At 34.1% G+C, this 26475-nt stretch overlaps 2 protein-coding genes across 5 annotated transcripts; both read left to right on the top strand.

Annotated features, from left to right (window-relative positions):
* Positions 1–1095: 1095 nt before the first annotated feature.
* On the top strand, positions 1096–19019 carry LOC105329010 (uncharacterized). Of its 3 annotated transcripts, none has more exons than XM_066069442.1 (8): positions 1096–1184; positions 14812–15018; positions 16377–16573; positions 16829–16937; positions 17126–17420; positions 18137–18341; positions 18477–18576; positions 18659–18886. In XM_066069442.1, exons 1-8 carry the CDS (start codon positions 1182–1184, stop codon positions 18668–18670), a joined length of 1128 nt encoding a protein of 375 aa, XP_065925514.1. In that variant the 5' UTR covers positions 1096–1181; the 3' UTR covers positions 18671–18886. The 3 variants fall into 3 exon arrangements, with proteins under 3 accessions (XP_065925514.1, XP_034329954.2, XP_034329955.2); XM_034474063.2 differs by having other exon boundaries at positions 1101–1184; positions 18137–18264; positions 18659–19019; XM_034474064.2 differs by lacking the exon at positions 1096–1184 and having other exon boundaries at positions 14729–15018; positions 18137–18264; positions 18659–19019.
* Positions 19020–20919: 1900 nt separating this feature from the next.
* LOC105329011 (uncharacterized) lies at positions 20920–26249 on the top strand. Of its 2 annotated transcripts, XM_066069441.1 has the most exons (8): positions 20920–21291; positions 21328–21383; positions 22124–22239; positions 23364–23472; positions 23607–23877; positions 24949–25103; positions 25263–25362; positions 25794–26249. In XM_066069441.1, exons 1-8 carry the CDS (start codon positions 21165–21167, stop codon positions 26036–26038), a joined length of 1179 nt encoding a protein of 392 aa, XP_065925513.1. In that variant the 5' UTR covers positions 20920–21164; the 3' UTR covers positions 26039–26249. The 2 variants fall into 2 exon arrangements, with proteins under 2 accessions (XP_065925513.1, XP_011428415.3); XM_011430113.4 differs by having other exon boundaries at positions 20921–21383.
* The last annotated feature ends 226 nt before the right edge of the window (positions 26250–26475 follow it).

The following is a 26475-nucleotide window of genomic DNA, read 5'->3' as shown; positions in this document are numbered from 1 at the left end:
GTGTATGGGTTATCTTGGCCTGTTTTGATACTGAAACTGATGTAATTTATTGCCTGATTGCCCCTATCCCCTCCTCCAAAAATTTACCTCAAAATATTCGGTTTTAATAAGTTAGACTGTTTCTTTATATATATATATATATATATATATATATATATATATATATATATATATATATATATATATATATATATATATATATATATTAAAAGTTAGGTGTGTTAATTTGTATCAAATTCAAGTCCAAGTCCAAGAAAACTTGTGCAATACATCCTGCGTTCAAAAAACCGATTGCATTGCTAGTTACTGTGTCTTCTTACTATGATCTCAAAAAGTTGCATGACAGTTGTACCAGCAAAGACTTGTGTTGGCACCACTGATAAATAAAGACTCAATTTATGTTCTTATTTTCAAATAACAATTCAATGAACTTAAGAACATCGCAATATTTTACACAAAATGAATCATCGAAAAGACTAATGTTAAACTCATCAAAACAAAGTTTCCCACTTTAAAATAACTTTGCTACCCCAAAACACCAAAATTCGAAATGAAATGTCTTCTTTTTATCAAATGATTATAATAACCACCCTAATCGAAAAAGGCCATTGGTTTATTGTTTGGATTTTCGTGCTAAAGGTTTTGAATAAAATAGAAGTGTGAATAGTGTTGAATACTGTTGAAATTGACACCCCGAGACAACCATTGTCAACCGACGTTACCCTCCCAAACAGGCGCTATTTATTTTTATTATACTGATGTCTTAATATAGAGAAAATTTTACTGTTTTTATATAGAAATGAAGTGAATTCTACGGCGAACCGTACGCGCATAATTTACGCGCATGTAACAATTTGTTGTGTTACCCGTTGCCAAGTGTGTTGCAAACGCTGAGGGTAATAGAACGGATTACTAACAACTTCTAAACCAATCAGATTTCAGTATTTAACATAGAAGTATAATACTGGTGGCCGGTGGGAACGAACGAAGCATTGCATGCATGTACATGTACATAAATGAATCATCGCAAAAACGCGCCCTCAGCAAAATCAAAAGCTTTCTGACAAATCTGACATAGCTAAAATCAGACCAATACCCTGCTTTGAGCTCTTTAAAATTATCATATTTCCTTAATAGCCTCAAGCACTTTTGAAAAAAGTGTGGAGCCGAAGAGAAGCCAAATGGTAAATCTAAATTAATTTAGTTTATTGATGAAGTACATGTATATAAATGATAATAAGTTGATTTGTCTACATATTTAAAAAAAAAACATTTTTAACTCTCTCAAATGTTTAGCTATAGGACGGATGGCACATTTCGTTTGCTTGCTGCATTTCCGAATGATCAATTGATTTTTAAAAACCTTTTAAGAGAGTATTTCTCTCCGAGTATGGCAAAAACTTTGAAAAAAAAAAGCTGTGTGTTTTATGAACTTTCGCATAAATCTTAAAATAGAGAATATGAGTAGACTTACAAGTGAAAAACAAATTCTTCGCTCTTAAAATCATTTTGTATAGTTGTAAAGTTGAGGCAATGTGAGCTGAATTTGAAAAAAAAATGCTGCAAAAACTGAATTTATAATAATTTTGCACGTAACTTAGTCCGTAATCATGTAAGATAAATCATTAAATTTTGATAGAAAGACATATCGACGAAGGACTATATAGCAATCTAATATTTGTACAGGACGACAATAATATTATCTTGTTTCAATCGGGGCCTTTGCATGTAAATAGCATTTCTCTAAAAATATGACTACTACAAATTTATAAGTTTATTTTGAAATAAAAACCGTGTGAAAATAAATTCGGGAAAAATCGGACTCGATATGAAAAAAGTCAAAACATTTCAATTCCTGCTTCACATGCAGATCATATTATTTGTCATTGAAGAAATAAATTACAATTTCACAATAAAAATGTCCTAATAGAAAATTGCAGATCATTTTGATAAACAAAATATTAAGCTTCATTAAGTAACTGTGACATAAACACGGCAATCGGTTTTTAGAACGCAGTTCCCAGTTCGCAGTTCGCAATTGAATAGTGAACTGCGTTCTATAGAACGCAGTTCGCAATTCAAAATTAAGTGCGATTGAATAGTGAACTGCGTTCTATAGAACGCAGTTCGCAATTCAAAATTTAGAATTCATATTTGGGGCCCGCTTGCCTTATATGCAATTGAATAGTGAACTGCGTTCTATAGAACGCAGTTCGCAATTCAAAATTTAGAATTCATATTTGGGGCCCGCTTGCCTTATATGCAATTGAATAGTGAACTGCGTTCTATAGAACGCAGTTCGCAATTCAAAATTAAGAATTCATATTTGGGGCCCGCTTGCCTTACATGCAATTGAATAGTGAACTGCGTTCTATAGAACGCAGTTCGCAATTCAAAATTTAGAATTCATATTTGGGGCCCGCTTGCCTTACATGCAATTGAATAGTGAACTGCGTTCTATAGAACGCAGTTCGCAATTCAAAATTTAGAATTCATATTTGGGGCCCGCTTGCCTTACATGCAATTGAATAGTGAACTGCGTTCTATAGAACGCAGTTCGCAATTCAAAATTTAGAATTCATACTTGGGGCCCGCTTGCCTTATATGCAATTGAATAGTGAACTGCGTTCTATAGAACGCAGTTCGCAATTCAAAATGTAGAATTCATATTTGGGGCCCTCTTGCCTCACATGCAATTGAATAGTGAACTGCGTTCTATAGAACGCAGTTCGCAATTCAAAATTTAGAATTCATATTTGGGGCCCGCTTGCCTTACATGCAATTGAATAGTGAACTGCGTTCTATAGAACGCAGTTCGCAATTCAAAATTTAGAATTCATATTTGGGACCCGCTTGCCTTATATGCAATTGAATAGTGAACTGCGTTCTATAGAACGCAGTTCGCAATTCAAAATTTAGAATTCATATTTGGGGCCCGCTTGCCTTATATGCAATTGAATAGTGAACTGCGTTCTATAGAACGCAGTTCGCAATTCAAAATTTAGAATTCATATTTGGGGCCCGCTTGCCTTATATGCAATTGAATAGTGAACTGCGTTCTATAGAACGCAGTTCGCAATTCAAAATTTAGAATTCATATTTGGGGCCTGCTTGCCTTATATCCAATTGAATAGTGAACTGCGTTCTATAGAACGCAGTTCGCAATTCAAAATTTAGAATTCATATTTGGGGCCCGCTTGCCTTATATGCAATTGAATAGTGAACTGCGTTCTATAGAACGCAGTTCGCAATTCAAAATTTAGAATTCATATTTGGGGCCCGCTTGCCTTATATGCAATTGAATAGTGAACTGCGTTCTATAGAACGCAGTTCGCAATTCAAAATTTAGAATTCATATTTGGGGCCCGCTTGCCTTATATGCAATTGAATAGTGAACTGCGTTCTATAGAACGCAGTTCGCAATTCAAAATTTAGAATTCATATTTGGGGCCCTCTTGCCTTATATGCAATTGAATAGTGAACTGCGTTCTATAGAATGCAGTTCGCAATTCAAAATTTAGAATTCATATTTGGGGCCCGCTTGCCTTATATGCAATTGAATAGTGAACTGCGTTCTATAGAACGCAGTTCGCAATTCAAAATTTAGAATTCATATTTGGGGCCCGCTTGCCTTATATGCAATTGAATAGTGAACTGCGTTCTATAGAACGCAGTTCGCAATTCAAAATTAAGAATTCATACTTGGGGCCCGCTTGCCTTATATGCAATTGAATAGTGAACTGCGTTCTATAGAACGCAGTTCGCAATTCAAAATTTAGAATTCATATTTGGGGCCCTCTTGCCTTACATGCAATTGAATAGTGAACTGCGTTCTATAGAACGCAGTTCGCAATTCAAAATTTAGAATTCATATTTGGGGCCCGCTTGCCTTACATGCAATTGAATAGTGAACTGCGTTCTATAGAACGCAGTTCGCAATTCAAAATTTAGAATTCATATTTGGGACCCGCTTGCCTTACATGCAATTGAATAGTGAACTGCGTTCTATAGAACGCAGTTCGCAATTCAAAATTTAGAATTCATATTTGGGGCCCGCTTGCCTTATATGCAATTGAATAGTGAACTGCGTTCTATAGAACGCAGTTCGCAATTCAAAATTTAGAATTCATATTTGGGGCCCGCTTGCCTTATATTCAATTGAATAGTGAACTGCGTTCTATAGAACGCAGTTCGCAATTCAAAATTTAGAATTCATACTTGGGGCCCGCTTGCCTTATATGCAATTGAATAGTGAACTGCGTTCTATAGAACGCAGTTCGCAATTCAAAATTTAGAATTCATATTTGGGACCCGCTTGCCTTACATGCAATTGAATAGTGAACTGCGTTCTATAGAACGCAGTTCGCAATTCAAAATTTAGAATTCATATTTGGGGCCCGCTTGCCTTACATGCAATTGAATAGTGAACTGCGTTCTATAGAACGCAGTTCGCAATTCAAAATTTAGAATTCATATTTGGGGCCCGCTTGCCTTACATGCAATTGAATAGTGAACTGCGTTCTATAGAACGCAGTTCGCAATTCAAAATTTAGAATTCATATTTGGGGCCCGCTTGCCTTACATGCAATTGAATAGTGAACTGCGTTCTATAGAACGCAGTTCGCAATTCAAAATTTAGAATTCATATTTGGGGCCCGCTTGCCTTACATGCAATTGAATACTGTAAATTCCTAATTAAACGCGAGGAATTAATATCCGCGTAAAATCGCGAGAAGCCCATCTCGCGAATTCTAGAATCTCGCTTTTAATTTCGGGACACATGAAAACTACATGAAACTACGATAAAATTTCGGCATTCGCGATTTTATGTTCTCGCGATTTGTTGGTAAATTATTGAATCGCGGAATTAAGTACTCGCGTAAAATAAGGAATCTACAGTAGTGAACTGCGTTCTATAGAACGCAGTTCGCAATTCAAAATTTAGAATTCATACTTGGGGCCCGCTTGCCTTATATGCAATTGAATAGTGAACTGCGTTCTATAGAACGCAGTTCGCAATTCAAAATTTAGAATTCATATTTGGGACTCGCTTGCCTTATATGCAATTGAATAGTGAACTGCGTTCTATAGAACGCAGTTCGCAATTCAAAATTTAGAATTCATATTTGGGGCCCGCTTGCCTTATATGCAATTGAATAGTGAACTGCGTTCTATAGAACGCAGTTCGCAATTCAAAATTTAGAATTCATATTTGGGGCCCGCTTGCCTTATATGCAATTGAAAAGTGAACTGCGTTCTATCTAGAACAATTCAAAATTTAGAATTCATACTTGGGGCCCGCTTGCCTTATATGAAATTGAATAGTGAACTGTATTCTATAGAACGCAGTTCGCAATTCAAAATTTAGAATTCATATTTGGGACCCGCTTGCCTTATATGCAATTGAATAGTGAACTGCGTTCTATAGAACGCAGTTCGCAATTCAAAATTTAGTGCGATTGAATAGTGAACTGCGTTCTATCTAGAACGCAGTTCGCAATTCAAAATTTAGAATTCATATTTGAGGCCCGCTTGCCTTATATGCAATTGAATAGTGAACTGCGTTTTATCTAGAACGCAGTTCGCAATTCAAAATTTAGAATTCATATTTGAGGCCCGCTTGCCTTATATGCAATTGAATAGTGAACTGCGTTCTATCTAGAACTCAGGTTGCAATTCAAATTTAGAATTCATATTTGGGTAGTTTTTAGCTCACCGAAACGAAGTCGGGGGGAGCTTATGCTATACCCTCGGCGTCGGCGTCGGTGTCCGAACCTGGTTAAAGTTTTTGTTGTAGGTCCTGTATCTAAGTTATTACTTGTCCTATCTTCACCAAACTTGCATGGATGATGCATCTTGACCTACTCATGGACTTGAAAGACCTGAATACTGAATCAGGGCCATGAGTTTCAGATGCTGGAGGAGGTTAAGGTTTTTGGAGCAAGTTAGAGTTTTTGGTGCAGGTGCCCTTTGATAGCAATTTATAGGTTACTACTGGTCCTAACTTTACCAAACTTGCATGGATGGTGCATCTTATGATACTAATGCATCAGACATGCTTTAATGCTGAATCTGAGCCTTAGGTTTCAGATGCTGGATGAGGTTAAGGTTTTTAGAGCTGGTTAACGTTTTTGGAGCAGGTGCCCTTTGATGATTATATCTTAGTTATTACTGGTCCTAACTTCACTAAATTTGCATAGATGGTGCGTCTTATGATACTGATATACCTGGCAGGCTTGAATGCTGAATCTGAGCCATAGGTTTCAGATGCTGGATGAGGTTAAGGTTTTTAGAGCTGGTTAACGTTTTTGGAGCAGGTGCCCTTTGATGATTATATCTTAGTTATTACTGGTCCTAACTAAACTAAATTTGCATAGATGGTGCGTCTTATGATACTGATATACCTGGCAGGCTTGAATGCTGAATCTGAGCCATAGGTTTCAGATGCTGGATGAGGTTAAGGTTTTAAGAGCTGGTTAAAGTTTTTGAGCAGGTGCCCTTTGATGATTATATCTTAGTTATTACTGGTCCTAACTTCACCAAACTTGCATAGATGGTGTGTCGTATGATACTGATGCCTCTGACAGGAAGGAATGCCGAATCTGAGCCATAAGTTTCGGATGCTGGATGAGGTTAAGGTTTTTATAGCTGGTTAAAGTTTTGGAGCAGGTGCCCTTTGATGATTATAACTTAGTTATCACTGGTCTTAACTTCACCAAACTTATATGGATGGTGCGTCTTATAATACTGATGCACCTGACAGGCATGAATGCTGAATCTGAGCCATAGGTTTCGGATGCTGAAGGAGGTTAAGGTTTTAAGAGTTTGTTAAAGTTTTTTGAGCAGGTGCCCTCTGATGATTATATCTTAGTTACTACTGGTCCTAACTTCATAAAACTTGCATGGATGATACGTCTTATGATACTGATGCACCTGGCAGGCTTGAATGCTGAATCTGAGGCGTATGTTTCGGATGCTGGATGAGATTTGTTTTTTTGGAATAGGTCACAAATTTTATAGATAATAGCTTGCATAGTTGATTTAACTATAATATTAATGAACTGCAGAGGTAGCTTCAGATGCAGATCTCCATTATCAAAGTTGCTAAAAAAATTATCCTATCTAAAACCTGCTTGATAGATGTGTTCGTTGTTAAATGATATAATATGATTCCTATGATATAGTATTGTATGATATGATACACTGTTGTTTTATATGATACAATATTATAACACGATATGATATTGTATCAATTTTTTTTGTACATTATGATATGATATTGTATTGTGATATTGTTATGTATAGTATTGTTTATTATGATACAATATTGTATAATATGATATTGTATAATATCACTTATATTATATTTTATCACATGCTATTTCATATGATATTGCAACATAATATAGTATCATATGATATGATATTGTATAATATATATCATATCATATGATACGATATTGTATAAAATGAGATTGGTTTATATAATATATTATTATATCAATATATGAAATGTATTATATGATATTGTATAATGTGATATTGTATCATATAATACAATAAAGTATACTATGATATTGTATGATATAATATAGTACTATATCACATGATATTGTATCAATTGATATGATACAATGTTGTAGCTAATTTTATTGTATCATATGATACAATATCCTACATTGTATTAAATATTATACAATATCATACAATGCAATATCATGCTATAATATTATACAGTATAATATTGTGATGCATTATGTGATATGATATTGTATCATATATTATTATAATGTATCATATCATATCAATATCATAATATATTATGATATTGTATTATGTGATCAAATACAATAATGTATAACAAGATACAATGTCATATCATATGTTACAATATCATATTTCATCATTATGTATTACAGTATTTTATTGTAATATATGATATATATTGTACTGGTATCATAGGATGCAATATAGTATTTTATATTATCGTATTGATAAACATTGTATCATATAATACCCTATGAAATGAACATATGATTATTATACAATTTTTATTATATGATATTGTTATACGATATTTTGTCAAAACAGTATCCATGTATATCCAATATCATTAACTATGATTTTCAAATAATATGATAAAGGTGGTCTCATAAAGGTGATTCCTCAAAAAGGTGATCCCTCGTCTCGGTGAGCTTTGTAATCTGTTATTACCTATGTTTAAGAATCGGGCTTATATGCAATTGAATAGTGAACTGCGCTCTATCTAGAAAGCAATTCGCAAATCAAAATTTAGAATTCATATTCGGGACCTGAATTTTTCAGGGGCATCTACTAGTGGTATTTCACTACCACTGTGAAAATATGGTGATGCAGTTATCTATAGTTTCTGAGAATCGGGCTTATATGCAATTGAATACTGTAGTTTCATTGATATTCAAGGGCATCAATTTTCGTGGATAAAGTGAAAATCACAATATCAAGTATACGTAAATTAGTGGCCAATGAACCTATCAATACAAAATGTTAATTAAAATTGCACTTCAATGAATATTTAATTTCGTGGATCAACTAAACAATGATCCACGAAATTCATATCCTTATCTAGTGACACACTAGTAACTATATTTTTATTCATATGCACTGATAATAAATGAAAATAATATATATATTTCAAAGTACATTTTATTTATTTTTTATCCATGCTTGCGTGCATGCATATTTCAGCATGCGCAGTCTAATATTTCCGGACACGACTTCCTACTAGACTGTGAAACTTGCAAAGTTGCGTTAGCGCGACGGCGTGTTAAGCAAAGTTGTGTTAGCGCGACGGCGTGTTGTGCAAAGTTGTGTTAGCGCGACGGCGTGTTGTGCAAAGTTGCGTTAGCGAGACAGTGTGTTGTGTACATGTGTTAGCGCAATGTCTCGTTTATCTGAACGCGATGTCGCGCTAATGCAAATGGCCCTATCCGGACACCATACAGATCTCAAAAACTATAGATTACTGCATCACCAAATTTCACAGTGGTAGTGAAATACCACTAGTAGATGTCCCCGAAAATTCCGGCCCCAAAAATGAATTGCGAACTGCGTTCTAGATAGAACGCAGTTCACTCTTCAATTGCATATAAGGCAAGCGGGCCCCAAGTATGAATTCTAAATTTTGAATTGCGAACTGCGTTCTAGATAGAACGCAGTTCACTATTCAATTGCATATAAGGCAAGCGGGCCCCAAGTATGAATTCTAAATTTTGAATTGCGAACTGCGTTCTATAGAACGCAGTTCACTATTCAATTGCATATAAGGCAAGCGGGCCCCAAATATGAATTCTAAATTTTGAATGGCGAACTGCGTTCTATAGAACGCAGTTCACTATTCAATTGCATATAAGGCAAGCGGGCCCCAAATATGAATTCAAAACTTTAAATTGCGAACTGCGTTCTATAGAACGCAGTTCACTATTCAATTGCATATAAGGCAAGCGGGCCCCAAATATGAATTCTTAATTTTGAATTGCGAACTGCGTTCTATAGAACGCAGTTCAATATTCAATTGCATATAAGGCAAGCGGGCCCCAAGTATGAATTCTAAATTTTGAATGGCGAACTGCGTTCTATAGAACGCAGTTAACTATTCAATTGCATATAAGGCAAGCGGGCCCCAAATATGAATTCTAAATTTTGAATGGCGAACTGCGTTCTATAGAACGCAGTTCACTATTCAATTGCATATAAGGCAAGCGGGCCCCAAATATGAATTCAAAACTTTGAATTGCGAACTGCGTTCTATAGAACGCAGTTCACTATTCAATTGCATATAAGGCAAGCGGGCCCCAAATATGAATTCTTAATTTTGAATTGCGAACTGCGTTCTATAGAACGCAGTTCACTATTCAATTGCATATAAGGCAAGCGGGCCCCAAGTATGAATTCTAAATTTTGAATGGCGAACTGCGTTCTATAGAACGCAGTTCACTATTCAATTGCATATAAGGCAAGCGGGCCCCAAATATGAATTCTAAATTTTGAATGGCGAACTGCGTTCTATAGAACGCGGGCCCCAAATATGAATTCTAAATTTTGAATTGCGAACTGCGTTCTATAGAACGCAGTTCACTATTCAATTGCATATAAGGCAAGCGGGTCCCAAATATGAATTCTAAATTTTGAATTGCGAACTGCGTTCTATAGAACGCAGTTCACTATTCAATTGCATATAAGGCAAGCGGGCCCCAAATATGAATTCTAAATTTTGAATTGCGAACTGCGTTCTATAGAACGCAGTTAACTATTCAATTGCATATAAGGCAAGCGGGCCCCAAATATGAATTCTAAATTTTGAATGGCGAACTGCGTTCTATAGAACGCAGTTCACTATTCAATTGCATATAAGGCAAGCGGGCCCCAAATATGAATTCAAAACTTTGAATTGCGAACTGCGTTCTATAGAACGCAGTTCACTATTCAATTGCATATAAGGCAAGCGGGCCCCAAATATGAATTCTTAATTTTGAATTGCGAACTGCGTTCTATAGAACGCAGTTCACTATTCAATTGCATATAAGGCAAGCGGGCCCCAAGTATGAATTCTAAATTTTGAATGGCGAACTGCGTTCTATAGAACGCAGTTCACTATTCAATTGCATATAAGGCAAGCGGGCCCCAAATATGAATTCAAAATTTTGAATTGCGAACTGCGTTCTATAGAACGCAGTTCACTATTCAATTGCATATAAGGCAAGCGGGCCCCAAATATGAATTCTAAATTTTGAATTGCGAACTGCGTTCTATAGAACGCAGTTCACTATTCAATTGCATATAAGGCAAGCGGGTCCCAAATATGAATTCTAAATTTTGAATTGCGAACTGCGTTCTATAGAACGCAGTTCACTATTCAATTGCATATAAGGCAAGCGGGCCCCAAATATGAATTCTAAATTTTGAATTGCGAACTGCGTTCTATAGAACGCAGTTCACTATTCAATTGCATATAAGGCAAGCGGGCCCCAGTATGAATTCTAAATTTTGAATGGCGAACTTCGTTCTATAGAACGCAGTTCACTATTCAATTGCATATAAGGCAAGCGGGCCCCAAATATGAATTCAAAACTTTGAATTGCGAACTGCGTTCTATAGAACGCAGTTCACTATTCAATTGCATATAAGGCAAGCGGGCCCCAAATATGAATTCTTAATTTTGAATTGCGAACTGCGTTCTATAGAACGCAGTTCACTATTCAATTGCATATAAGGCAAGCGGGCCCCAAGTATGAATTCTAAATTTTGAATGGCGAACTGCGTTCTATAGAACGCAGTTCACTATTCAATTGCATATAAGGCAAGCGGGCCCCAAATATGAATTCAAAATTTTGAATTGCGAACTGCGTTCTATAGAACGCAGTTCACTATTCAATTGCATATAAGGCAAGCGGGCCCCAAATATGAATTCTAAATTTTGAATTGCGAACTGCGTTCTATAGAACGCAGTTCACTATTCAATTGCATATAAGGCAAGCGGGTCCCAAATATGAATTCTAAATTTTGAATTGCGAACTGCGTTCTATAGAACGCAGTTCACTATTCAATTGCATATAAGGCAAGCGGGCCCCAAATATGAATTCTAAATTTTGAATTGCGAACTGCGTTCTATAGAACGCAGTTCACTATTCAATTGCATATAAGGCAAGCGGGCCCCAGTATGAATTCTAAATTTTGAATTGTGAACTGCGTTCTATAGAACGCAGTTCACTATTCAATTGCATATAAGGCAAGCGGGCCCCAAGTATGAATTCTAAATTTTGAATTGCGAACTGCGTTCTATAGAACGCGGGCCCCAAATATGAATTCTAAATTTTGAATTGCGAACTGCGTTCTATAGAACGCAGTTCACTATTCAATTGCATATAAGGCAAGCGGGTCCCAAATATGAATTCTAAATTTTGAATTGCGAACTGCGTTCTATAGAACGCAGTTCACTATTCAATTGCATATAAGGCAAGCGGGCCCCAAATATGAATTCTAAATTTTGAATTGCGAACTGCGTTCTATAGAACGCAGTTCACTATTCAATTGCATATAAGGCAAGCGGGCCCCAAGTATGAATTCTAAATTTTGAATTGCGAACTGCGTTCTATAGAACGCAGTTCACTATTCAATTGCATATAAGGCAAGCGGGCCCCAAATATGAATTCTAAATTTTGAATTGCGAACTGCGTTCTATAGAACGCAGTTCACTATTCAATTGCATATAAGGCAAGCGGGCCCCAAATATGAATTCTAAATTTTGAATGGCGAACTTCGTTCTATAGAACGCAGTTCACTATTCAATTGCATATAAGGCAAGCGGGCCCCAAGTATGAATTCTAAATTTTGAATTGCGAACTGCGTTCTATAGAACGCGGGCCCCAAATATGAATTCTAAATTTTGAATTGCGAACTGCGTTCTATAGAACGCAGTTCACTATTCAATTGCATATAAGGCAAGCGGGTCCCAAATATGAATTCTAAATTTTGAATTGCGAACTGCGTTCTATAGAACGCAGTTCACTATTCAATTGCATATAAGGCAAGCGGGCCCCAAATATGAATTCTAAATTTTGAATTGCGAACTGCGTTCTATAGAACGCAGTTCACTATTCAATTGCATATAAGGCAAGCGGGCCCCAAGTATGAATTCTAAATTTTGAATTGCGAACTGCGTTCTATAGAACGCAGTTCACTATTCAATTGCATATAAGGCAAGCGGGCCCCAAATATGAATTCTAAATTTTGAATGGCGAACTGCGTTCTATAGAACGCAGTTCACTATTCAATTGCATATAAGGCAAGCGGGCCCCAAGTATGAATTCTAAATTTTGAATTGCGAACTGCGTTCTATAGAACGCAGTTCACTATTCAATTGCATATAAGGCAAACGGGCCCCAAATATGAATTCTAAATTTTGAATTGCGAACTGCGTTCTATAGAACGCAGTTCACTATTCAATTGCATATAAGGCAAGCGGGCCCCAGTATGGATTCTAAATTTTGAATTGTGAACTGCGTTCTATAGAACGCAGTTCACTATTCAATTGCATATAAGGCAAGCGGGCCCCAAGTATGAATTCTAAATTTTGAATTGCGAACTGCGTTCTATAGAACGCGGGCCCCAAATATGAATTCTAAATTTTGAATTGCGAACTGCGTTCTATAGAACGCAGTTCACTATTCAATTGCATATAAGGCAAGCGGGTCCCAAATATGAATTCTAAATTTTGAATTGCGAACTGCGTTCTATAGAACGCAGTTCACTATTCAATTGCATATAAGGCAAGCGGGCCCCAAATATGAATTCTAAATTTTGAATTGCAAACTGCGTTCTATAGAACGCAGTTCACTATTCAATTGCATATAAGGCAAGCGGGCCCCAAGTATGAATTCTAAATTTTGAATTGCGAACTGCGTTCTATAGAACGCAGTTCACTATTCAATTGCATATAAGGCAAGCGGGCCCCAAATATGAATTCTAAATTTTGAATTGCGAACTGCGTTCTATAGAACGCAGTTCACTATTCAATTGCATATAAGGCAAGCGGGCCCCAAATATGAATTCTAAATTTTGAATGGCGAACTTCGTTCTATAGAACGCAGTTCACTATTCAATTGCATATAAGGCAAGCGGGCCCCAAGTATGAATTCTAAATTTTGAATTGCGAACTGCGTTCTATAGAACGCGGGCCCCAAATATGAATTCTAAATTTTGAATTGCGAACTGCGTTCTATAGAACGCAGTTCACTATTCAATTGCATATAAGGCAAGCGGGTCCCAAATATGAATTCTAAATTTTGAATTGCGAACTGCGTTCTATAGAACGCAGTTCACTATTCAATTGCATATAAGGCAAGCGGGCCCCAAATATGAATTCTAAATTTTGAATTGCGAACTGCGTTCTATAGAACGCAGTTCACTATTCAATTGCATATAAGGCAAGCGGGCCCCAAGTATGAATTCTAAATTTTGAATTGCGAACTGCGTTCTATAGAACGCAGTTCACTATTCAATTGCATATAAGGCAAGCGGGCCCCAAATATGAATTCTAAATTTTGAATGGCGAACTGCGTTCTATAGAACGCAGTTCACTATTCAATTGCATATAAGGCAAGCGGGCCCCAAGTATGAATTCTAAATTTTGAATTGCGAACTGCGTTCTATAGAACGCAGTTCACTATTCAATTGCATATAAGGCAAACGGGCCCCAAATATGAATTCTAAATTTTGAATTGCGAACTGCGTTCTATAGAACGCAGTTCACTATTCAATCGCACTAAATTTTGAATTGCGAACTGCGTTCTATAGAACGCAGTTCACTATTCAATTGCATATAAGGCAAGCGGGCCCCAAGTATGAATTCTAAATTTTGAATTGCGAACTGCGTTCTATAGAACGCAGTTCACTATTCAATTGCATATAAGGCAAGCGGGCCCCAAATATGAATTCTAAATTTTGAATTGCGAACTGCGTTCTATAGAACGCAGTTCACTTTTCAATCGCACTAAATTTTGAATTGCGAACTGCTTTCTTTAGAACGCAGTTCACTATTCAATTGCGAACTGCGAACTGCGAACTGCGTTCTAAAAACCGATTGCCCATAAACACATGATAATTAATCTTATGAGGAAGTAGACCAATATGCATTTATCAAGGGGTTTTCCAGTCTATACCGGAAGGTGTTGGTGCATCAATTATCGATAAGGAAATTTCGAGAATTTATAACCATAATATTTATTTCAATAATAAAAATTGCGTTCATGACAGTTATTTAATTTGTTACAGATGGCGACGAACATAATCCAAACAAGACAATGGGTTTGCAAAGTTACTACAGAACGTGACTTGCAACTTGATAAAGCGGTTGTCTTAACTACTTGGAACCCACAAGACCTGTTGAAAACAGAAGTTGAATCTCGAGAGAACCTTGCTGGTGACAACTTGGACGGATTTTTCTCCTGTTTATCTGGGAACAGAGACTCCAATTCTTCAGTAAGTATGTAGACCTTTGAATCTCATATTAAAAGAATAGGTCACTTTAGAAAGTAACCATATGATTTAAATGCGTCTTTAATTAAAAATAAAATCAACAGTGTTTCTTAAATAATTTAAACTGAGAATATTAATTATCTTAGATTATCATACAATAATGCCGTTTGATAAACATAACATAAAGGTACATGTATCTTTCAAAGGGCATGGTCACGATTTTTTTCTTCGAATGTTACTTTTCAAATTATAATATGATGTTTTACTTTTTGATTATGACAACGGAAATAAAAAGAGCTCCTCGAGATTTCCTCATACGGAAGTTTCGCGCATCATAAGTCACCATCTATATATGAATTTACAGGTCATTAAAACTCATCCGGAAATTGCACATGTAAACAAACCGAGTTGTTTTGGACATTGGTTTAGTTTCACGTGATTACGATTTCTGTCTAAAAATAGTTACAATGGGATTGACACACTGAAAAAAGAATTTGAATTTGAAGCTATTCGATGACTGTGGTAAGAAATATGCATTTATAGAGAATGCATATTAATAGATATAAAGTTCTTGAAGACATCATGTTTCAGTGAGAGGTTTCTGGCTCATGATGTATGCCACGCTGCAGTATTTACATTCCCCTGCGCTTGCGTGGCTATGAAGCGGAAGGAAAACTCAATATTTTTGTGTTGGCCTAACGCGTTATTCTATGTTTCTCTTTTTAATATGATTTATTTACTTTTAAACTCCGTAATTTTACAGAAGTTCATCTTTTCATATGATATATAAAATATGTGGAAATCGTGTAAAAATTCGATATTAATTTTGCTGAATCATGGGTTTGTGCGTCACCATGTCCCTTTAACAACGGTATTTGTAATGGTCAGCCAAAATGTTACAGCTAGTTGGCGAGTCATAAACGAAATACGGAGCTCACAATCCCTTGTTACTTAGTATGTAAACAAGACTTCTGTCATTTTTTGTTTACATCTATGTTACTGATTAGAAAAAATACAATATTTATTGAAAAAAGTGGTGACGGTAGAAACTGTTTACTATGGTCATAATAAAGTTGCAGATAAAAAATAATAAGAAAAAGTTTTTACCTTTATATACCAACTAGGTAAAAAAGAAATGGCAAACTCCTTTTTTTTTTTTATAACTGTGTGTTTTGTATCTGTTTAACTAGCGTTAAAATAATGACTGACCGTTAGAAATACTCCAGTTAATCATTCTACATATCAAAATTTTTAAAAGTAAAACTAGAAAAAAAGATTTAATGGCAGCAGATATTTAAGGGTACACGGTGGCTTTCAACCATGCTACCAAATGTTTCTACTTCTAGTATATTTTGAAATAGACATCCAGCAGCTCAAGTAATGATTCTGAGAGACCGGGATCAACACTCGTTAGAAGAGACAAACGAACCAGAATGTTCAAACGTCTTTGGGACCGGGACACGCTATTCAGCCTGCAGTCAGTCAAAAACCCAATCAGCCATCGCGATGTTTACCACGTGGTCACGGATACTCACAGCGCACTCAGCAGTCTAATCAGGTACAGGTAGCCATCATGTTGTTTTCTACAAACTGACATTCTGATCGTCAGATTATATTACACGACAAAAGACATTCTTTCATAAATTGTTAAAAAGCTATTTATCAGACCCCCACTCCTTGTAACATAATGTTGCAAAATTGTGCTTTTCAATTAGGACTAAGATTTCTTTTCTGTAAACATTGTTAATTCAATTCTTATAAGTAAACAAAAGGAAATTGAAGTATAAACTACGAAAATGCATTTTGTATACAGAGCATATGACAGAATACTAGAAATAAACGAGGTGGATGTGAAACAAATGAGTGAAGAAGAAATGGACAGAGTACTTGAACGAGTCGCAAATTTCTCAGTGGTGAAGCTGGTATGCAGTTAATTGTTCTTAATATTTGAAATAATGATAAGTTTTGCAAATAAGGGAAATTAAATGTTTTTAAATTTAGTCCTTCAATAATCTTTATTGATGTATAGTTACAAATACTTGTACATTTTGATTGAAAATGAATATACAAAATAGTGTAATCGTGAAAAATCAATTTTATGATAAATTAGAAAACCTGGAGATGGGAACAGTGTGAGGGCGGACATAAAATCCAAGAAAGACACGTGGTGATCCGGAATACTTCACCTGGTCATCCTGTGCCACAGATGTTGCGGGAGTTTTCAATGTTATCTTTAAATGACAGATTTTCGAGGGAAGTGAAAAATTTTAAATGGCATCAGGACGACTTCATTCCTTATCATATCCACATTGCAAGTGTAACCGGACTGTATGTGTATGCCGACACTGTGGACATGACTTTGAAAGGAAAACCAATGACAGAGTCCCACAAAAGCAACGACCAATGTAAGCCTACTGTAGATTCCTAATTAAACGCGAGGAATTAATATTCACGTAAAATCGCGATAAGAACACCTTGCGGAATTTAAAATCTCGCTTTTATTTTTCGGACATATGTAAACTAAATAAAACTATGCTAGCAATTCGATGTTTGCGTTAATTTGATGCAAACTGGTTGAATAGCGGAATAAAGTAATATCCTAGTAATATATTTCATTTGCTCATTTAAAATTCAAATGTAATTGCTCAAACAGTCCATTCTTCTGAAAGCAGATACTCGTATTTAATATTGTAGTTTGAGTTTCTCTTATGAACTGAATTATAATTTTCATTTGTTTGTTATAAATATTCCTATGAAGTTAAGAGATCAAAGTTTTTTTTCACCTTAAATCTGATACATGCGTCAAAGCATACAGAATAATTTTGGTTATCAAAAAAATCAACACTACTTAAAAATTTATCAATAATTTCAAACCCATCAGTACGTTGCGTTTTTTTAAAATCCGATTTCCGCCTACGATACTAAATCCCATTGATTTTTTTTTCAACATTTCCATTTAAAAACTTCCGTAAAATATCTGCACCATTTCAAAGTCTTGATACAAAATTTTATGTCTGAGCTCTTGCATGCCATTTTGTTTGCAAACAAGCGATAGTGTCTCAGTGTCGGTTTTCATGCAGAATTATTAACCCATTAATAATATTTCTTTGTACTATTGTAGTTCGTTTCCTTGTGAGGTTTTTCAACTGCATGGTAACGGATGATGATCACGTGACCAATATTCGATATGGTTTCGTGGCCCAGTTTGGCAGATACGATGTGATTGGCGATTCTAATGTTCTTTTGAGGGTATCTATCAAAATTTCAAAAGGAAAAAAAAGGAATATACATCATGCAATAAAGAATAGTATTTTGTTAAAACACAGGTACATGTAACGGGTTACCACATGATACTATAGATTTACTGGTGTCGCAGGAATATATCTTTACGAGGTTTCAATGCAAAGATACATAAGTACATGTGCATTATATGGATTTCTATGGGTTTACTTATATTGCAGGAACATACTGATTACAACACAGAGAAGTTGGACGAGCGGTTTATATTGGAGTTACAGGTTCAAAAAGAAGACAATATTTTCGAATCCCTCCTGTACAAAAGTAAGGCTTGCAATTTAAACAATATACACTGGGGCTCAACTAAAATGTGTAATGTTAAAATGATTATGATCTTATTTTATAGACGTGTTTATGAAATATAACAGTGAGACTGGGATGTTGACCATGAATTACAGTAAAAGACAAGGACCAACCTACCGGTTTCAGACATTTCGAACACGAGGACCGGTACCACAGTCAACCGTATCAGATACAAATGGCGGCGATCTATTCGTGTTTGAGCGGATCATAGAAAATAAAAAAAAACAACAACAATTAAACATTGAAAAGTCTTTATCAACCTGAGAATGATGCATTTTACATTTTACAAGAAAAGATAAAGAACTGAGGGTACTTAATATGTGAAATCACGTCATGTACATAGACATTATGTAACATTGTGTATAAACATGATTGTATAAACATGTATAAACATAAGTACAATTTGTGTTTTCTATGTTGTTAATGAACTTACAAGCTTCTTTGCTCAACCAACGATTTAGATTTATTTCTGATGTCCATGTACCTGATATATGGTTTTGCAATCAAAGACTTGTTAAAACGGTTAAAAAGAGCCTTTCTTTGAGTGTTTTGAAAAAAAACAACTATCAAAAGATTACTGAAGACAGCTACATAGAACAAAATAAAATACCAGTGAAGTTTAAACTTAAAATTTTATTAAATTATGGCGAAAATTGGCCAGAGTGGTTCTCATAATATTCAATCTGTAATATAACACAAACTCACCTGTGGGACTGCCGAACAAAAGCAGGAACGTAGCATCAGGGGGCCGCCCCCCTTTTATAATTGAATAAACACGAAGTTGGTCCCCCCACTTTTATGTGACTATGTAAAATATTGAATTAAAAATAAGGAAATAAACAGTGAAATTGAAGTTATAAGGTATAACCCCCCCACGGATTAAGATTTTGGGGATTTTGGAAAGTACCTTTTTTTTTTGCTTGTCAGGATATATTGGATGAGTCTGGTCCCCACTTTCAAAAACAATGCTACGTGTCTGAAAAGAAATGTTTTCAGAATGCTAACACTGCTAAAAAAATTACAATTATAATAGGTTTTGCAAAAGTTAATTATACATGTTAGTTAAAATGATTATAAATTACTCTTGATTTGATAATGGCAAATATTTACAGACAAGCTGAAATATGTGCATTTGTACCATAGTTACTGTGCGTTTACAAATGGTTAAAATAGAAAAGACGATAGCGCCTTGCTCTTTCTGGTTGCTGCTTTTTCTCGAGACATTCATATACCGGTATAATTATCTTTTTATCAGTCAAATACAAACTACATGTACGTTGAACACAAACATAAAAGGTAGCAGAGTGTTAAAAAGTTACAAAAAAGGCTCGTTTCTTCTAGAAAACAAACCAGATATGCTTGGAAACATAATCGAAATAATGAATGCCAATAATTATTGTTTCTATGATATCAAGACCACAATTTGCAGTTTTTATCACTGAGGCAGGACGTTGATCACGTGACTTTTGATGATAACATGACATTTATTACAGAATATATAGTAATAAGTAATACACACCGTGTTCTCCAAGTTGTGTTAACCGTTTACATAATTATCTATAGTTATGTAAGGAACCATATTTCCATATTGATTTCTGCCCCCCCCCCCCTCCAAAACCCAAGTTCTCCAAGTTGTGTTCACCGTTTACATAATTATCTATAGTTATGTAAGGAACCATATTTCCATATTGATTTCCGCCCCCCCCCCCCCCCCCCTCCAAAACCCAAGTATTTAGTTCTTATTTTAGTACAGTGGCATATTTTTGTTATGTTTCATACTTAAAAGTATTTATAAGCTTGGGAAAATTTAACATTTTTAATTTTAGAATTGTAAATGTACAAAATCATTGGTGGTTAATATATTAATCATAAATATATTCTGATTGTTATTCTGTTCGTGATTACGTTATAACAAAATCTAGAGAATGTATTACTTTTTTGGATTTCGTAACATTTTTAAGAACATTTCATTGAATATTTTTATGTGCATTCACATTCTGCTCAAATTTAGAATAAACATATTTGAAGTGTTGATTTAATTATTTTTTGGTAAAATTATGGTATTGCTATGTAAGAAAGCCAATGTTCTAAATGATTGTAGAGTTTAATTCCGTTGTTCAAATCATTAAATAAACTTGGGAATAAATACCATCAATCATAATTTGTTATTTCAGAAAATTGAAATCGCCAAAAAAAAAAAAAAAAACCCCAAACAAAACATGAAAGTCAGAATACAAGAAAAGGGAAGTAAAAACTATCAAAATATCTACCTTGCAAGGTAAGAAAGTGGCCAAGAAAATAATATATGTTGAATATAACATCTTAATGTTGAATTGTAAATAAAAACAAAAATAAAATCATTGACAATTTATTTTACACTGCAACGTCCTGTTTCACATGAAACCCATTAACATGATATCGAGCTTTTGAATGAAAAGTGTATTTTTGTACTTTTTTCCGTCCGGGCTAAATAGGAGTTTCCGAATAGATAATATTTAAGAACATGCAAAGTCGTATTAAATTTATTTGTTATCAGCAAAATAATTTGAATGACATCAATGGCAGACGTGAAGTCTTCTTCATGGACATGCGTCTCAGAGGGAGACAAGGTAGCGGTATTTGATGACGTTTCTCTGGTGCTCATGACGCCATCTCCAGAAGAAGTCCTGAAGAATGGTGAAAGGTTGACCCGTCATAAAACCTTCACGGAAGATGATTCAGCAGACGGAGTAATTTTCAGGGGTTGTAATGATCACAGGCAGAATTTGGTATGTTTTTCAAAATCAAGATTTTTGTTCTTGTGTCATTTAATCTTTTTATCATTATGATAGAAAAAGAAAAACTTTTATGACTTTTCCAAGTTAATTTGATAATCATCCCAACGTCTTTAAGGTCAAGATCTAGTACATGAAAGGTGCCTACAGGTTTATGAAATCCAAGATAAAAATTCTTTCAAAGATGCTTCACAACAATAGCTTTGTTTCACAGGGAGTACCGGACTTAAATTTTTGTTAAACACAATGAAAAAAAATCATGTTTTGAAATGTCATTTTCCACAAGAAGTATCAAATCTCAGAGTTTTGACCAATTTTTACTAATGGCATACATCTAGAATGCCTACAGTCTCCTCAAAAACGACATCAAACAAGCTCTTGACCTATTTTTTGAAATGATGCCAAATTAAATATGGGTATCGGGATTACTTTTTTTTATGATTTGATTTAGAATGTCAAGAAAATGTTTCATTATCTACATATTTCCTATACAGCCGGAAAGTACGGGAAAAATTTTCATCAAATCATTTATGACGTCATTAGGGTTCTAGCATCAAAAGACACTCTGGAATCATTTACTAGATGTTGACCTTAATTCCCAGAAAAAGAATAATATTTTAAACTTTTCAATTACACTAGTTTATCGTTGAAAAAACCCTTTTCCAGTTGATCAATGCCTGATTTTTATAAAAATCATATGAACTACTATGCGCTGTATCATATTTGTTTGCAAGACTTTCCGGAATAGTAGTAGTTGGTTTCGCATTGAATCTGCCAAAAATCCCATGAACGGAGAAGATGTATATCACGTGGTTAAAGACGTTTGTGGCATGGAGAGCAAAGAATTAAGGTGCAAATTTTTTTGTGTCAGAGTGCTTTTTAAAAGCTTTGCAATCATTTTGTACCCTTTTTTTACCTGCATTTGTAGCGCACGTTTAGACATGAACTAAGAGGGGTTTGCAAAAGAATATTCTTTTTTTTCTTTATATATACTCTCTTTTCATTATATCGCGGGTTCCATTGTATCGCGGTATGTTCTAAAAAATAGGATTCCCGTTTTTTTCTGCGATTTTCCACAAGGAGTTCATGCACCAACTTCAGGATTAGTGCAAAGAAGGTTGTCAAATATATCGGCAAATAAAAATTTTCTCACAAATAAAATTTTTTCGGAGAGAAAGCAAGTTCAAAAGTCCAAAATGTATCTGATGAAAAAAACTAAATAAAAAGCATAATAGAATGTATATTTCATTCCCTAACCAGTTTAATGACTTTGCTTTCATGAAGAATCTTATTTCACTTTTAAAAAACAAAAAACTGTCCGTTATAACTGAACCAGGCTTCCAGATTTCCAATGCCGCAATACAATGGAACTCTCTAAATTTGAAGGTGTATAAGACTTGTGATTTAAAAATAGCACACAAAATAAACTACGTAAGTTGGGAAATTGATGTTCCTCAGAAAAGTTAGTCTAATAAAAGCTTTTTGAACAGCACTAATGACATGTGAAAAATGATAACTTGGTATATCTTTTTTTAGGGAAAAAATTAAGTACCGCGATATTATGAGACACAATATATCTCTAAAAAATTATATATATATATACTTGTGTCTCATAATATCGCGGTACTTAATTTTTATTTTTAATTTATTTTTAATTTATTTTTGGAATATATATATATATATATATATATATATATATATATATATATATATATATATATATATATATATATATATATATATATATTAAATATAAAAAACATAAAAAAAATGACTTACTAGGACTGAAAATAAAAAAGGCGTTTTTAGGTTCGAATTGATAGAAATTTTGTCTTAAAAATTTATTCATGATTATGTTCTGAAAGTAATTCGGGAACAGGAGATTTCTTAGCATACAAATGTAGGTGCATTAATAACGGTTATTTGCATTTAAATATCTTAAAGTGAAAACTAACTAATGTCTACATCTTTTAGAATTAATGATAGACTGGTTTGTCTTAATGACGAAAACACGAGGGTTAAATCGTTACAAGATGTGGAACTTATGTGGGAGCTGCTAAAGAAGTCTCCAGCAATCAAGATGGTAAACGTCAACTTATATAAACAACAAAAAACAATGCATTATGAAAATATGAAAACAAATTTGTGTGTTTGCAAAATAAAAACATTATTCAGTTCACGACTTTTAAAAACATTAATTTCATGTCGATTTTGCAGGGAATTTGGAGATGGATGTATAATGATACTGGCCCTCAGATATACGAAGTCAAGATTGCATTTTACAACAGTCAAAATCCGGGATCCAGCAAAGAGTTATCTTCCTTACATCTAGTTAGAAAATCTTCACGAAAAGTGAAAAACCTAAAATGGAAAAGTTATTTCAAACCATTTTGTTTAAGAATTGTCTGCAAAACTGGAACATATGTTTCGGCTAACGTTGAAGATTTGAATTTACGTGGAAATACAGTTAATCCACCAAAGAATAGATGTAAGAAAAATCCTGATCCTATTTATCTTATACCAAAGCATTTTTCATCCAATATGTTAAACACCCAGCTATAATTGTTTCATGAATTTTAAAAAGTACATATAAATTTTAGTATTATGAGGGCTCGTCGGTCGTCGGCAATTTAAGACTTCTATTATCCTTTAGAAGAAGATCTCTGTAAAAAGATTTATTGGAGAATAATCAAATTTCAAAGTCCAAATAATTGGGTTTTTTCTTAACTAAATGTTAGTTTATGGTAAAAAAAAAATTCAAATTTAAAAGTTTATGGCAGATCTGTTGGTTAGTTTGTTGACTATCAAGCCTCCTTAATAAACGTCGTTTACAAAAGCCTACTAGTATTATACTCTTATACTTAAAACAAGACTGCCGCTCTCAGAAGCATTTTTTTTTGTATTCCAAAGTGGTACGGGACACTTCCATGTTGTAACGTACATGTATTGTTTATCGAAATAATAAATCAAGTACAATTTTATAAAAGTTTCTTTCTTGTCATCTATCAGCGCAGCACAGTGGGTTAGTAGATTCACTGCTTACCTTAAGTTATGAGTTCTAGTCCCGTAAATTTTAAAACGTATTTTTTGGTTAAATATTGTAAAACTTGAAAATTTTAAACCGGTAAAAGTTTTTTTTAATCACATCAATATTGACAGATGTCACATGCCACATTGAGTATTTAAATAATAATTATAGGAGACAACTAATGTGTAATCAAATAAAGCATTTAAAAAAGATACGAGGATGATTTTTATTCAGTGTCCAGACACATTTGTCATAATCTTAACAATATGAATATTCAACTAAACCAAATAATGAAAAACTCATCGAATCATGATCATCTACAGAAAATAGGTTTAATCCGATTGGAATTTTAGTTTTTGATGAATAATTATGCATTTTCTGAGCATCAGGAACATATTTCATTTATTTTTAAAGAAAAGTATCAATATTGAATTGGTAATCTCAGTTTTATACGAAGAAAAATTGGCAAAAAATTATTTTTGTGTAGAAAATAATGCGTTTCTATGATTTGGTTTTTTTTTAAAATTTCAGATCGCTTTTTGTTACGATTCTTTAAGTGCATGGTCCAAAATGAAGATGGCAATATGAACATGAGGAGTGGCTTTGTTGGAAAATTTAATATAAATGGCAAGTGCTACGACATTTCTTCAGCTATATCAGAATTATCATCGACTGTTATGCTAAGGGTAAGATTTGATATGAAATATGTCCTTGTGTCAAAGAAATACAAATTATTCATTACGTCACAGTTTATTTCTAAGCCAAAACCCACGAAATGTCGATATCTATGGGAAAAAATGTAGTACTAATAAAATTAATATAGCCTACTTTTGTTTAACTTTTAGCCCCACGCGACTTTTAATCTTTCAAATCCGGATGAGCGTTTTTTCCTGACGTACAAATTAGAGAAAGATGACGACGTGTTTGAATCTTTACTCTATGAGAGTGAGTAAATCCTAAGTAATTTACTTAAGAGAACATAATTATTTTTTACATGTACCTTTATATGAATTAAAAAACGATAAATAGGCATCTTCAAAACTTTAAGTATTTTTGCATGAGTGTGATTTACGGGGAAGACAGTTAAACCCAATATTAACAGCAGTGGACAGTGAAGAAGCTGGACGATATCTGTATCATTAAATACCATGGTCTTAGATGAGGATTTCAATAACTGTAACACGACTGTTTAAGATACACTGACACTTGACAATTAATATTTGGTAACGAGTTTAATAAAATTTTTGTAATTTCTCGTGAACAAATATGAACTAGCATGCAACTATGTTATCCTAATAGATGAGTTTTCACGAAAGAAATATCAGCTTATGTTTATTTTTCATTGTGATTAGAACCAATGAACACATTTATTTCAGATATGTTCATGAAGTTTAATATTGAGACCGAAACAATTATAATGCACAAGCGCCAAGAGCAGAACCCGTTCTTCTTGTTTCAAAGATTCGTGGATCGTTGTCAGGTCTTACCAACGGTGGACATACACGCTATGCGTACATTCTCATTTGTACCATTAGATGATGTTGAAGGCGATGATTCTAACGACGACAACCTCGATGGCGACAGTGACGATAATGTTAAAGATTCTTTCTATGATTCTTAAAAACAATATTTGAATAAAACACACACTTAATTTGGATCAGACAGGGTCTCCCAAATAATCTTCTGATGCGGAGCATTTCTTTTGCATTATTTGCACTTTTGTCTAAATCCCTTCTCTTTGTGTGAACTTTATCAACACCTTACACAACTGTAAAATATTAAAATGACGGCCCGTAAATTTTTTTTTTGATGAAATTTTTTTTTTGTACATTTTTGACATATATTATACAATTTGTATTTATTTGTTTTGTTTAATGGTTTATTTTGCACAATAAACAGTTAATTAATTTTTTTTTTACTTTGAATTAGATGACACACAAAGAAATTGGTATCATTATTGTGAAATGATCTTTAGGAACAATATATATTATTCAAATTGATATCAGGATACAATGGTGTAGTTTGAGTGTTATGCCGTTAGATATATATAAAAAAAAA

Source organism: Magallana gigas, chromosome 8 (genome assembly GCF_963853765.1).
Source record: "Magallana gigas chromosome 8, xbMagGiga1.1, whole genome shotgun sequence".
NCBI classification, from domain to species: domain Eukaryota; kingdom Metazoa; phylum Mollusca; class Bivalvia; order Ostreida; family Ostreidae; genus Magallana; species Magallana gigas.
Note: the sequence above shows the minus strand (reverse complement) of the source record. Positions and strands in the feature narration are given on the sequence as shown.